The 15,726-nt window shown below is 45.5% G+C and overlaps 1 protein-coding gene across 1 annotated transcript in view; it reads right to left on the bottom strand.

Moving 5' to 3' along the window:
• The window catches only part of HtrA2 (HTRA2-related serine protease), a 54,347-nt gene that overhangs the window by 12,949 nt on the left and 25,672 nt on the right, over positions 1-15,726 (bottom strand). Inside the window, exons 5-6 of the mRNA XM_077651057.1 lie at positions 11,031-11,139; positions 8,416-8,572 (exon numbers count right to left, since the gene is read on the bottom strand). Of these exons, the coding sequence (XP_077507183.1) occupies positions 8,416-8,572; positions 11,031-11,139 (266 nt within the window). The remainder of the gene's footprint in view (positions 1-8,415; positions 8,573-11,030; positions 11,140-15,726) is intronic.

Consider the following 15,726-nt stretch of genomic DNA (forward strand, 5'->3'; position numbering starts at 1 on the left):
TGTTCCGGTGCTGTCGTCACCGCCAACGAAGTCGTCAATGCATATGCTGTGCGGCTCAGCACCGACAAAGCGCTCCAACTGGCTCCAGGTTTCTTCGAGCTGGCATTCTTCCTCTGTGCCGTCCAACGCCAAATCTTCGGCTGCTTCCTCAGAAGCTTCTTCAAAGCGGCTCACGAAACCCACATGCCGAAAGCAGTGAACTATTGTCGACTGCTTGACGCTGTCCCACGAGGCTTTCAGCATTTGAATGGCACCCAAAAGGTCAATCTTTAGCTCTTGGCCCATCTGCAGCTTTATCAGCAAAATGTCGATCAGCCGATGCTTATAAATGGACTTGAAAGCGCGAATAATGCCCTGGTCCAATGGCTGCAGCTTCGACGTCGTGTTCGGTGGCAAAAAAATTTCAATATTGCTCAGCTGGACATCGGTGTGGTGTGCTGTGCAATTGTCAACGATGAGGCAAACCGACCGGCCTTGACGCGCCAGCTCAGAGTCCCATGCCTTCAACCATTTTTGGAATATATCCCGAGTCATCCACGATTTCTTGTTCCAGGCATATGTAACTGGAACGCTGGGGCAGTTGCGCATGCACCTCGGGGTTTGGAACTTGCCTATGACAAGTGGCTGCAGCTTCGTGCTTCCGTCCATATTGGCAGCCAACAGAACTGTGATACGAGCCTTGCCTTGCTTGCTGCCGTGGCACTTGTCTCCGCGGGTGTCAAGCGTTTGTCGTGGAAGCATTTGCCAGAACAGGCCCGTTTCGTCAGCATTAAATATCTGATTGGGCTCATACTTGGCGAGAACCTGAGGCCACTCTTGCTCAAGCCACTTCTTGATCTCTCCTTCATTGGCGTCCTCACTTTCCCCCCGAGACTGTCTTACCAACAATGTTAAAGCGGGTCTTAAAACGTTGCAGCCAATCGCTGCTGGCATTGAAGTTGTCGGCGCCGAGAGTGGACGCAAAGTTCTTGGCCTTCTGTTGTAGCATTGGCCCCGATAAAGGAATATTCCGGGCCCTTACGTCGATAAACCATTTGTAAAGCGCCTTCTCGACGTCTTCAAAGGCAGCTTTGCGCACCTGAGTGCTGGTTTTTTTTCTGCCTTGGCCTTTATGTGACTCTTGTTTTTAAGAAGCAGAGTGCTCAAAGTGCTCCTTGGTATGTTGAAAGCTTCGGCGGCGCTCGACTTTTTTTCGCCATTTTCAACGCGCTGTATTGCTTCCAATTTCGCAGCAAATGTCAGGGACGTCCGCTTCTTCGCGTTTGCAGCCATCACACCAACCACGCCACGACAGGCCTAAGCCACACACGATAACGACGACTGGCGTAGCACAAGCGGCGGCACCGAGACGCATGTGTCGTTGACGTTGTCGAACTAGCCAAGCCACGTCAAGCTGGCCAAGCCACGCGAAGCCGCCGCGTGCGTACGCCGCTACGTTTAAATGGCGCCCTCGGCGCGATCGATGTGGGCAGCTATCGTATGCAGCAGTAGGGAACGCCCATCGCGCTGCCATCCTCGAGGGTGTTGCGGGAAAGCTCGCCTCCTGTCAACACAGCGCAATTGGTCTAGGGCGGCGGAGTTCGATATATCCAATTTTACATCCCGCCCCGTTCGAAATAAAAAATAAAAAATGCAAGCGATTTTCCACGTGATATAGAAAGTGTTCGATATACGCAACAATTCGATATATCCGTGTTCGATATATCGAGGTTTGACTGTATCAACATCATCACACTGCATTATATTCAATGTCCAAATTATATCTCCTTTGAGTCATTTCTGTCACAGGGTATCGTTATGCAAACAAATCAATACATTTTAGGCACTTTCAAGCATTCATGATTGCAAAACACTCATCGAAGCCCTACCAGAGCTACTGTAAAACACAAAGCCATCCATTTATAAATCCAGATTCCTGCATCATTTCACATGCCTGACCTGATATCATTCTACACAAACTTTTCCAGATTTCGGAGCATTTTTTGCATTCACATCTGCGGAAATTGTCTCTTGTATAGGCGAGATTTGATAGTGTTCATGTTGCATCCACATATGCGCTTGAAGGGGATATCATATGTAGCAAGGCTTCACGAAAAATATACCAGCACATCCTTTTTAGCGCAAAAAAAACCACGGCCTCAAAGCTGAATGCTGACACTCGCCACTTGTCTGTTGGCACTTTTATTTTTTAAGCATGATAGTATGTGTGCAGTGTTTTTCCTGCTCCGCCCGCTAATGGGGTATGTGCAGATTCAGTGGCGAGTCAGCACTGTGTCCCATCTGTTGTACCCAACCCGAGAGGAAACAGCGCATGCAATAAGTACACAGGAAGAGAAAGACGTACAAGAGCACAGACAAACAACTGAAATTTTATTTAGGAACAAGACGCATAAATAGGCCATAGAAAGGGGGGGAAAAATAGAATGCTGCACGATTGCTGGGAATCAGTGTAGTCACATCACAAAATTAAAAAGGTTACGCAGGAGGGCACAAATCTGAAGCTAAAGGCGATAAGAACCAATGGTGTAAATGGCCATGACAGGTAGAAAACTTGAACAGGTAAAAACCATAAAACACATGGCCAAACGGGCTGGTAAATGTGCTAAAACTCTAGAGGCACAAAAGAGAAAAGCAAAAATTATAAAAAGAAGGCCACAAAAGCAGGGTAGAAGACCATTAGAGAAACAGGAAACAGCAGAACAATTAACCATGAATGGTCATGTGGAAACAATTACGCATTTACTATGCCACCCAGCAATTACATCTCCTTCCTAGATAAAAGAGGGAGGGTGTGCTTATACAATGGTCACTGGCATGATGAATCTTGAGTGCTTGTATCATTTACCGTGTGAGCCTATCTCGTCCCCAGCCTTTGATGACGCAACGATTGAAGTCGGGAGTGCAGTTCTTTTCGTGGGTGTTGTTAATTTTGCTTTTCTTACTGTGCATGGCCGAATGCTCGGAGATGGCTATGCTGCTGACACTGTTCTCATGCTCTGCAAGTCTGATGTTGGTACACGTACCCGTCTGTCCGATGCACCTTTCTGCGCATGATACTGGCACACAACAAATTACTCCAGCGTCACTGGGGACGTAAGGATCAGAGTGCATCGGCCCGCACCCAAGAGAGACATCAGCTTTAGAACACAGCGCGGAAAGCTTGTATAGGAGCTGAGAAGGCTACACCCATGCCTGCGCATTGTGCGACTTTCTTGAGGCGGTGGCTGACTTCGTGGATGTAGAGAATTATGATTACTTTTTTTGGGTTCGTTGGTGCATGCTGCAAGGGTATCGTGAGTAATCCGTTCTGTGCCAATATCATGCGGGGAAAGGTACATCGGACAGACAGGTAGGTGTACCAACATCAGACTTACAGAGCATGAGAACGTCAGCAGCGTAGCCATCTCCGGGCATCCGGCCATGCACAGCAAGAAATGCAAGATTAACAACACTCACGAAAGAACTGCACTCCAGATTTTAATCATTGTGTCATCATAGGCAGAGGATGAGATATGCTCGCCCGGTAAATGATAGAAGCACTCCAGATTCATCATGCCAACGTATAAGCATACCCTCCCTCTGTTTGTCTCGGAAGGAGCTGAATTTCTGGGCAGCACGCCATAGGCTTAATCCTTTTCACATGCCCATTCATGGTTCACTGTTTCCCTGGTCTCCCGTTTCTCTAATGGCCTTCATACTACTTTTTTTTTTCCTTGTTTTTATCATTTTATTTTTCTCTTTAGTGCCTCTTCAGTTTTAATGCTTTGACCTGCCCTTTGGCCATGTGCTTTATGATTTTTACCTGTGTAAATGTTTTCTACCTGACACAGGCCTTTACACAGTCAGTTCTTTTCACTTTTAGATTGTTTTCAACCGTCCTTTATAATCCTTTTACTCTGTGATACGACTACAGTAGAATCTCGGCGATATGAACAGGGTTGATATGAATTTCGCGATGATACAAATCAGTAATTTTCCCCAGCCAAAATGCATTGGACACAACGTGCAGAATTCTGGATGTTCTGAACTCTCTCCTGCGCTACAACGGATGATACAAACACGTGAGCCGTGATCGCACCCTCGGGCACTAAGCGCTGCCCGCACATCGCCGATGTCGCGATCGCTAATCATGCGATGCGCACTGCAAGCAGTGAATGGCGATGCGCCGCTCTCACAATGCTGAAATCGCGATCGCTAATCACGCGGTACACACCGCGAGTTGCGTGGCCGCACGGCCATGAATAAATCCCATCAGCCGTAAAGAGACCTGCGTGCATGCATTTTCCATGCTTCTGCATATTAATTTTGTTTGTTTCGATACAAAATTTCGTATCGCACGAATTTTTTCGCGACCCCATGAGATTCGTACCACCGAGATTCTACTGTTGATTCCCAGCAATTGCACATCAATCAACATTTGTCCATTCCATAGTTATTTATAAGGCGCCTATTTATGCGCCTTGCTCTGAAATAAAACTGCAGTTGTTAGTCAGCGCTCGTGTACATCTCTCTGTTCCTGTGTCATTGTTCCTTGCGCTGTTTTCTTTCGGTACGCAGTACCAACAAGCTCGACACTTTGCTCTCGTGCACCAGTCTGCTGCACTGTGGCGACAGAGACTGAGTAGGACAGTGCTTAGATTTGGTGTGTTTGTTATTCTTTTTTTCCGAAGAAAAGCTGCGTTAGTACTAATCACCAAACGCAGCTCTATCATTCATTTCATACTTAAGGGGGGACGTGACAATTACGACCATTTTCACTACTTATTCATGACATTAACCTTATATAGTGCAGACATAGAACTTTTCAAGCAAATTTCAGAACAGCATTATATTTTAAGCTAGCTGTTATAACCGCTGAATACTGGCAAATAACATCTGTTGTTAAGTCATCCCCAGGCTATTAAGCAATTAAAGACAAAATAGACAAGTTTTCAGTCTGAACATCTTCACAAAGCCCTCTTCTGTGCAATAGGGCAATTTGTTTTTTTGAAGCTTAGTCTGCATAAAAATAAAAGTTAAACTGTACCATACACAGCATCTACAAGGAAACATTTTTTCAGAAATAACCTTCAAAAATCAAAAACTATACCACGCATACAGAGAGAAAAAATCAGCTTTACTGCACTTTCCAACATTTCAGGACTGGTGCACAAAAAACACAGCTGTTCTGCTGTCACTTTTTGCGAAATGCTGAAGGGATGCGTGACAGCAGCTGCACAAAAAAGTGAAAGCTCAGAAAATCAGCCTTGGAGTTTATTCTGCCCAATTCGCAGCAAGAACAGTCTCAAATGCTCGAAACACTCCTGGGCAGCACTTGCACCTTATCAAAGATCAGCGCAATGAACCTTTCCAACCTGATTTCAGCCATATTGCTAGGTGTCGAAAATTCGGCGCATCTTCTAAAAAAACGGTGCTTTGCGTAAGCAATCGCACCCGCGTGCGGTAAAATAAAACGAAACAGTGGGGAAGGACCCCTGGAGAGCACGTAAAACTTGCGTGGTCTTTCCACTCAGCTCGCCGGCGTGGCGCCAAAGTAAACATAGCCACACGCCGCGGTGTCGAATTCTCTGGAATGTCTGAGTAGTTTCTACTCATCGTCGATGAAGAGGGCATGACTTTAACCGCGCTAAAGTGATACCCTCTCCCCTTCGCTCTCGCGCCGGCGTCTTCGCATGTGAGAAGGAACCAGAAATTTCTCGAAGGTGGTCTCCGCGCTTGACCAATGGGGTCGTGCGCCCGGCGCGAGAAGGAGGAGGAGTTTGTGCAGTTGAAGCTGCGTGTATGTGCGTGCCTGCCTTGGCACGAAGAACAAACAGACGCGGTCTGTGCCTATAAATGAGGAGTTTCAATCGCTGCCTGTTAGCCCGAGCCGCCGTTTAAGCTTCTCAGAAGCGCGCCCGCTCGACTCCCGGGAGAACACCACTCGCACAGCCACAGACCAGCGAGGCTACGTGCGCCAGTCTGCGGATCGGCACCCGTCGTGCTCCTCAGGTCGTCGGACTGTCGCAGTGCGCAGTGAACAAACTGTGTTTTGTTTGATTGTCTCTCTCTGGGTTAGTGCACTTTAGGTGCAAAGATTCTGTTGAATTGTAATCTTTCTCTATTGTTACTTTGCACGAGTTGCATTGTTTCTGTAAATCCTTTCGTATGTGCTCATACGAGTGATTGTGAAGTCTTCTGTATTCTCTCTTTGCTGTATAAACTTTGTTTTGTGAACCTTTGGCTCCAACCCATTCTTTGGCTTGCGACCGGCGAAAGCTGGGCACCAAACGACCAACCCCCTTGTCACTTGGTAGCCGGTCTCCGGCTGAGCTTGCCACGCTGAGTCCAGGGCATCTCCTCTGAGACCGAGACCGCTACCGCCACAAGCTCTAAGGGTGTCTGGGAGTGCACACAAAAGTGCGCGAAGTGGTGACACTAGGTGGACGGCTGGATGGATGGGCAGAAGTTAGGAAATTACCAGTTGCCACTGGCCGACCCACATGAAGCAACTATGCTGCGAAAAACTAGTGAACGGCCACCCGGAGGCCTGCGGCTGTTCATCGTCGATCAAGCTGGGTTAGATATGTTCGCCGGGCGGTCAACCACTAGCCAGAAGCGGGCAATGCAAGTTGTCAGGGCAGACGAATCAAGGCGCAACCATGTCTGACTACCACGCACGGCATTTGACTCGTATACTCTGCTAGCCAGCTACGGTAAACATGGCAACAAAAGCTGTGTGCAACGCGTACAATGATAAATTAATTGCAGCCATCTAGATGTGACCAATATTCTTCTAGAACACAAAAATGCTGCCACACCTCACACAAGTACATGCCGTACTTAGCCGCTGCTATGTTAAAATACAGCCCAAAAAACAAGTCTGTCACAATGGGCCATGGTCCGCAGCGTCCTGTGTTACTCCACTGACCGATCACAATAGTAAACGAAATCAGCTTTTTAATGTTTGGCCATGTTAAACAAGCCAGAGGCATCAGAATTCTTGAGCTTATAATTTCGTCTGGTAGTGAACTTCTTGTTTCAGTAAAAAGAAAAGTTCTAACAACAGACTACTTTTTGTTGTGGAAAAACTCTGCGCGGTGGTCCTGAATGTGGGCTCTGCAGCCTCCAGTTGCTGATGAAAAAGGACAAAAAGTTGTCAAAGTAACGCTAAACCTGCACAATAATTAGTCTTCTTTGCCGCCATTGAATAAATAATTGCTTAATTGTAAATGCAAAGCTCTTTTTTTCAGCATTTTACTGAAAATATAGAATCATGCAGTTTCTAGCAACACTGAAATCATAGCGGTGACCGCCTGTTTTTCGGTGCATGCGGTGCAGCACAGCGATGGCATGCTGGAGTTCTGCCGAACTGGTGCTGGCTGCACAGAGTTCGTCGAGGAAGTTCACTCCATGAGCGTTGAACTTTTATTTACTCAGCTGCTGCGCACCCCTCCCGCAGGCGCAGTGGATTGGTAGCGCCAGTTACAAAAAGCAGTCCAGCCGGCATTAAGCCGACAATCAAGTTGGAAAAGTCTTAATGCACTGCAGAAGCGAGCCACAGAAGCAGCCAGGCAAAAAGAAGCTGTTTGAGAGGGAATCCCACAGTCTTTGCACTCCCCTCCCACTGAAGATGCCAAACATACTGCTAAAGCACGTGCATCCCCCCCCACCTTGATGCGCACATGTCCTTGCCACCAATGTGTACGCGGTTCAGCCAATGATGGAGCTCTCTTTCTAGAACGCGACTCACGCAGTCCATTGTAGCGATACTTTTGCTATTCTTTGATAGCCTTTAATGCTTTCACTTTTGCTTTTAAAAAAAATGTACTACAGCAATCGAAAACTCCAATCTCCCCCCTTTACGGTGATACCAACATGGCAGCGCTTTGTCAGTGGAAAACTGCAGGATCCGCAAAGCGCTGGGAACAACAGAAGTTTGTTTCACTCACAATTTTAGACAAACACACATACAAAAGAAATGTTACTTTCTAAAGTTCTACTTCCTATAGTAAACTCACTATAATTTTTCATCACGAAAAAAAATAAATTGAGAAATACAAAAATTTCACCGAACTAGCCAATTAATTTGCCACGTTCCCCTTTACTTGAACTGTAGCTAGAGTAAAGGAGAGAAGGAGAGCATGTGCTCTATGATGTGCCCCTGTGCTTCAAGTACAGCTGGAAGCTGAGGGGGTGCAAGTGTGCGGAAAAAAATTTATTCCTAAAATGCCTCCTCCAATTATGAGGGGACTCGCAAACTCCATCCGCTGGTATCAATGCCAGGGGACTGGGTTGTGAAGCAGCAATACAAAAAATGTGCTTCAAACAGATCCATCCTGTCAACCTTTTCCGGTGGCCAGAGCTACAAAGAAAGCATGATACGGGCACAGTATGCCTGAAATGGGCCCGAATGATGAAGCTGGATCAACTTACAGGTTTGCTGGTGACCCCAGCATGACCTTCCATATGAGGACTCCACTGGTAACGTGTGGAAACATGGGGTCTCGCTGCTGCAACTCCATGATGAGGCTGGGTGTCAGCGTTAGCATCGTGATGCCCAGGTACCACCGGTCAGCAGACGTGTCTTCTTCTGCATGCAACCAATAAGAAGACACATATATAGCTCACATAAACTATATATGGTCATCACAGCCATCAGAGGTGGATGCAATGACCGGTCTTCACTATTCACACAAAGGTAGCAGAAAGAGCAGAATGAGACCAATGGCTTTGAGTTATTTTTACTCCAGGGAAGTTAACATGTGCCATGTGTTCTGTATCATACATCAGGTGCACCAATGTCAAAGCTAGTGGTTTTGTATGCACTGCCTACGTCCACGGTCAAAAAGTAGTGCATTCCTTGTGCTGAGCAAAAAATAATAACTGGTTTGCCAGCAGGCTTATTACTGTATCTACACAATTGTAAGTCGACTCGAATGTATGTCGCCCCCTCCACATCACATTTCTGAAAAAAATAACTTGGAGGTCGTTTATACTTGGCCTTTAATAATAGAATGTGATAGCACTATCCTGCGGCCTCCGCTTATCGCCAGCCGCTATCGGCTGCCGCGCGCGGGAGTGCCCGTGGGTACATTCCAAAACGAAAATGTGTTAGTCACCGGACTACTCAGCCACACTTGCGCCATCGTCCTCACTAGCGCTGCCGTCGTGATCGCTGCTGCGGTCCCACAGCTCATCGTTCTTACATCGTTGTGCAGCGAAATCCCGCACTTCACAAACAGTCACATCACGACATCGCATGGAACAGCTGAAAATTTTGCCTCACTGCAGCTGCCACACCTGTATCACCCGTTGCAAATGTCGAACTTGCGACTCGGCGTGCAGCTCGTTTCTTCGGCGTAAAGAATGACAGCCATCTTGAATGTATCCATGAACACGCGCCGGTTGCTTACTGGACCTGGAGCGCAAATGACGAAGCACTACATTAAAAACTTGTGAAACGCGGCCAGCAATAGTCAAATGGATGAGAGCCAAAGAGAAACTACGTGTGAGCAGCATCTGCTCTTCCATCGGCTACCGACACACCCCGGCGCCGCTGCGGTTCCGTGTGGCGACAGCGCCCTTCCATCAACTGTGCACGCTCCCTTGAGCGCCGAGTGCACGGTTGAAAGTGAACAAAAAAGCCTATTAAGAGCAGAACGCGAATGCGTTATCGGGCCGCCGCCGCCGCTTATCAGCAGATGCAATCTGCGGCCAGGTGTGGAGAGTGGGCTGGTGCTGGTTTGCTGCTTATCGACAGCCAACATCAGCCGCCGCGCGTGGGTAGGCATGGTGGTTCTGCAAGTTGACATAGCAGCTGCTCAAGGCCAGCACCAAGAGCGATGCTACGGAGCTGCGCAGCAAAAATGCAACCGCACTGTAGCATGCCTGATATCTCGTTTGTCTCGCCTTTATTTATGGTGCGATGCTTTGGTTTCGATTTTAAGTCGACCCCCCACTTCGAATTTTCAAATTTTGAAAAATAGGTCGACTTACAATCTTGTAAATACAGCACATGATACATTTTTCATGAGCTTGATTAGATGTGCTATTATTGCTGATGACACACTGTCGCATTCTTGTGCCTTAGACCACTCAGTCATAGAACAAGTGTGGAGTAACACCTCCCTTGATTTTTCATGCGCACTACTTCTATACCTTTTACAGCTTTGCACCTGCTGTATGAAATGAAGAGTATAGTGCTATGTAGAAAAGGCAGACTACATTGTTGCGTATGTAACACACCGAGAAACTAGATGCAACTGCCCCAATAATTTAAACTGTATTCCTCAGGTAGGACGTATACTGGTACTGCAATGTGTGGAAATGACCACCTGATTTCACTTGCAGACATTAGAGACCCCAAGTGTAAAATTTTAAGTTTTACAGGTTTTGATTTTCAAACTGAAGTGTTAAACTGTATGTGTTTTCAAATACATATGTATGTACTGTTTTTTGTCTGAAGTGGTTTGATCTGAAAGGTACTGATATGGATGTGCCAACTGATAATGTGCAAACTGAACACAGAATACTGTTTTTTTAATATTTTTATAATGTACTAGAACTGCTGGCTGAAATGTATACGGAGGGGGCTGGGCTTCGTCAAGCTACAATTAAGCGGCTTTTACCGTCACCCCTTCTTCTCCTTGACAGAGAAAATAAAGTTTGATTTCATTTTGAAACTTTCACCCCCCACAAGTCAGTAGCAATATTATGTGCTTTGGTTGCCACTCGTGTGTCCTGAGGACTTTTACTCCCGGCGGCCTACTTCCCCTGCTCAGAATGCTCAGCTTCACACACTGGTGAAAGCAAGAATTTCGCGGAAAGAACGGAGCACCACAAAGCTGATGTCACATTAACAAAGAGGGAAGGAAGTGCTGTGGCAACTCTGACAGAACCACTGTGCTGGAGACTGAGCCCCAACCGCACAGGAGGCTGCTACTTGAGTCATGGCGCACCGAACAGAGGTGGTGGGGGAAACACTTCCCTCTCCCTACACCCACCCAGCGGTCAAAGACACGCAGGCAGGCCAGCTTCAACCCACTCACGGCTTTTCTTTGACGCCTCTTGCAGGAAGTTGAGTGCATAGTCAGCTGGGATGGCAAAGGAGATTCCTGCTGTAACCTTCATGGTGTTGATGCCTATCACGTTTCCATCCTGCAAGAAGAAAAACAAACAAAATGAAGTAACAAAACACTAATTAAAAATTCATAAAAGCAAACCAATGCTGTAGCTTGAGCAGGCAAAAATATATGACAAATGCGCGGGGGACAGCAAGTGACAGGGTGATAAACAGCAAAGAGGCACATGCAAAGCATAGAGTCCTGCACAATGTGTTAAATTAAAATTCAGAGATCGACACACTTTCTCTCTTTTTTCCACTCGCTCCAAGTGCATGCTGCTCCACATCCTGTCATACAACTGCTCTGCCATAAGAGCCTGGGGGCAGGAAACATGGAAGTCTGATGCCAACCAGCAGCTCCCTTTTTTTTCTCTCTGTGGCCACTCAGAGCTGGTAGAGAAAGAGTGGCACAGTACTACACTGCTATTACAGACCTTTTCAAGAAGAGGTAGATAGGCACTGGGCTGTGCTCGTAGTGCAGGAAAAAGTTGGGAATTAAGCTCCCCCTCCGCAGAGCCAAAAAAAAAAAAAAGGTTTTCCCGAGGGTCATGAAAAGGTCTATAGTCTCAACTCTCCTGGCAAAACACCTGCAGTCTTGTAGTTTGCCACAAGCACCCTGTTTTAATGCTCTAATAGCTAGGGTCACAACACAAACACAACAAAGAGGGCATTTCAAGAAAATGTCTGAAAAACACAGCAAACCAAAGCGCTTGTTCCCTGGAACAAAATTACTGCCAAATTTTTTTAACGTCTCTAGATTTGGTGCCACAAGATTCACAACACTGAAGAACTTTCAAATAATAAAGAGCATGTCACAACTTAAAACAGGCAGTGAGTAAAATTTCCAAGTGACATGACACTTTCTTAACCTCGACATTGTCAACGCAATAGCGTTCAGGCTCCCGTTGTGCAGAAAATCTGGCAGCCTCGCCTTCAGCGTCAGTGAGCGAAAAATTGGACCACTGTGCCAGCAGACGTATTAGGACTCCCAGAAGGAATGAATGTAGAATGAACGTAGAGAATGACCAATTCCGCATAAAGGGGCATTAACACTTTAACGCTATCAAGTCACACCCTTCAGGTGGAGCTCAAGTGTCGTGTCCCAGTTTTTTTACAAATGCATACGGTATGCACCAGCAATGAACCCCTGAAGTCCCCACCCGGGTGCACTGGATCCATGTACATTTTTGGTGCAACCAAAGAAACTAAGCAGGATAGCATGAGAAAGAAAATACAAGGTGAACTTTCCATGCGAAGTCATACAGTAGTAACAAAAGTAAAAATGCCGAAGTTAAATGATTGGATCGTGAACCGAAACGTAACCGGAAGTTTAGTTCCAAAAACTGATTTTCGCATTCTGGTTGCACTATGGGCTAAACAAGAGAACTGCAGAGGGGTGAGAAGCAGCGGGGCTGATTTATTTAAGGCATTGGGGTCTAAGAAGAATGGAGGAAAAATAGTTTAAATGGGCAGAAATAAACAAGCGGAGGTCATCTGACTGGTGGCTAAAATCAAGACAAGAGTGAAATTTCGGCCACACTCTGCAAAAGTTCATGGAATGGCGCTAAAGGAGAAACAAGGGTGCTCCCTGTCTCCAGTTTAAGAACAAAATATATTACGGGCTGCGGCTAAGTGATGTGAGCCATCACCCGATTTGAAGAGTTCAGCCGTATCCATCCACCCACCCATCCATTCACCCACGGTGGAGGTGCCTGGCGCGGTCGCACAGTGCCTATACGAACATGTGGACATGGCACATGCATTCGATAATGGTATCAAACACCGCAAGACAATACTGAGAGCGTATACTAATACTGAACCCGAATCTTCCATTCGTCAGGAAGGAAACAACTTGATTCTGCAGTTCTCAGCGTCCACTTGCAAAGCAGAGCACAAAATGGACGCCGTTTGCCTCTTAAGAACTGGTGAAAACGTGCCAAGCAGTGCAGCGGCAGTACGAGGCAACAGTCGCAGATGATGATGCTGTTCAAGTCGAAAAATTTTTTGTCCCTTCAATACAAAAAAAAAAATGCTCCAATAAAAAATCACTGAGTTTAATTACAATTATATTAGCTATGCAATGAGCTGAAATTTGTAATTTTACTCGGACCATCTCAGTCTGGAATTTAAGGTTGAATACGTGGCTAATCACACTTTCTTGCAATTTCAGAATCCTTTTTCAGTTAACTAATTCTGTTCTATTCGAGTTCAAACATTTCTGTCAGTCAAATAGAAAATTTCACGGACAGCCGATGAAGCATTTATTTTACTCATGTATGTCATGCATGCTTTATGAAAAAAAATGTAAAAATGGTACTTCTTGTGCTAAGTTAAAGAACTAAAAATATATAAAACTTTCCTGCTCACAGTTTATCCTTAGATGATATCAAAGTGCAATGCCTCTACGTTGTTATACAAAAATTTTAGTGTACAAATAAAAGAACAAATTTTTTACCGATACCTAATTTTGCACTTCTCTGGAAAATTCAAAGGGCTGTCACATTTCCAAAAATTTTTTTGTTGCCAAAAGTAATGAGGAAAATTACTTCTAACAGTGCGACAAAGAGCCCTAAATTTTCTAGAAGAAACTGCAGAGGGTTGAGTGCAATCTCTGGTGTATTTGGCATGGAATGACCAAATTATAAATTATTTAGCAGGCGGACGTGACTACCACACGGTGATCCATGTATTCTAATGTCTTAACACACCAATTGAAAGAAGAAAACTGCAACTAAAATTAGGTGTTTGTAGTCCTTTAAATTACACCTCAAAGATCCTAAATGACAATACTTGAGCGGTGGTAGTTAAAATGGTGTGCCAGGTAGGAGCTCAAAAGGTTCATCATTTACAGCATCACAATTTCTGCAGTGAGCAGTTCGAAGAACAAGAGGTTAGTAAGCACAACCTTGTGTGGGGCAGAAGGCACTGAAATGCACTGGCATGACCAAGCTGAGGCACAACAGTGTTCATGCGGCTAGTGCAGAAGGAACGCCGAGTTGGAACAGATTAACTGGTTGTAAAGAGTAAAAAAACTTGCCATTTCTGCATAAGAAGAATCAAGATTAGCCTTTAAAGCTGTGACACGGCTTCAAGAAACTTCAAGAATAGTCTGAGAGAATAAAAAAAAGGTTGTTCTGAACTCATCCCGGGATTTTAGCGAAGTTACAAGGATTAATTGTGAATTGTGTTCCCTATCAAGACTGTTGAATGTTACTTTGGTTTTTTGCATGTTAATTTCTAGACCCACCGTTCTGCTCTGCCTGTATAACTCATTGATAATGATTTGCAGTTCATCTCCGAGTGACTTAGGAAGGCAATGTCATCAGCGAATCGCAGATTACTTAGGTATTCTCCATTAACTCTTATCCCCGACTGTTCCCAATTCGAGCCTCGCAATACCTCCTGTAAACAGGCGGTGTAAGCATTGGCGACATCATGTCTCCTTGGCTGACGCCCTCCCTTATTGGAATTTTATTGCTGACTTTATGGAGGACTATGGTAGCTGTGCAGTTGGTATATAGTATATCTTCCAGTATTTTGACATGAGGCTCTTCTGCACCCTGATTCCGCAATGCCTGTATGACTGCTGAGGTTTCCACTGAGTCGAATGCTTTCTCATAACCATTGAAGGATATATAGAGGTTGGTTATATTCTGCACATTCTCTATCACCTGAATGATAGTGTGGATATAGTCGACTGTTGAACATCCTTTACGAAACTCTGCCTGATCATTTGGTTGATTAAAGCGTAAGGTTGTCCTGACTCTATTTGCGATTACCTTAGTAAATACCTTGCAGGCAAAGGAGAGTAAGCTGATTGGTCTGCAAACTTTGAAGTCCTTGATGTCTCCTTTATTATGGATTATGATGATGTTAGCCTTCTTCCAAGCTTCTGGTATGCTCGAGACCATAAGACATTGTGTATACAAGGTGGCTATAGTTCTTCTAGCACAATTTCGCCTCCGTCCTTCAACAGACCTGCTGTTACCCAATCCTCACCAGCTGCTTTTCACCTTTGCATTGCTCCTAAGGCTTTCTTTACTTCCCCTTTCCTTACAGATGGGATGATGAATTGTTGTATGCAACTGCCTCTATCATTAACGTTCTGATTACACTGGCTACCGTACAGATTTGTGTAAAACTCTACGGCTACTTTAACTATTATATCCAGCGAAGTTCTGGATATGATAACCATCATGGTAGTGAGATGCTGGAAGTGGTAAGGGAATACGTCTACTTAGGGCAGGTAGTGAAAGCTGACCCAGATTATGAGAGGGAAATAACTAGAAGAATAAGAATGGAGTAGAGCACATATGGCGGGTTCTCTCAGATCATGAATGGCAGTTTACCAATATCCCTGTATAGGAAAATATATAACAGCTGTACCTTACCAGTACTCACTTATATAATGTGAAGGCAAGATGGTCCTTAAGGGTAACGGAGTGGATTCCAAGAGAAGAGCATAGCAGGGGGCGGCAGAAAGTTAGGTGGGCGGATGAGACTAAGAAGTTCGTAGACATAGGGTGAGCGGAGCTGTAAAAGGAGCGGGTTAATGGGAGAGACATGGGAGAGGCCTTTGCCCTGCAGTGGTAGTAGTTAGTCTTAAGGTGACAAGGATTAAT

The sequence above is a fragment of the Amblyomma americanum genome, chromosome 1 (genome assembly GCF_052857255.1).
Source record: "Amblyomma americanum isolate KBUSLIRL-KWMA chromosome 1, ASM5285725v1, whole genome shotgun sequence".
NCBI lineage: Eukaryota > Metazoa > Arthropoda > Arachnida > Ixodida > Ixodidae > Amblyomma > Amblyomma americanum.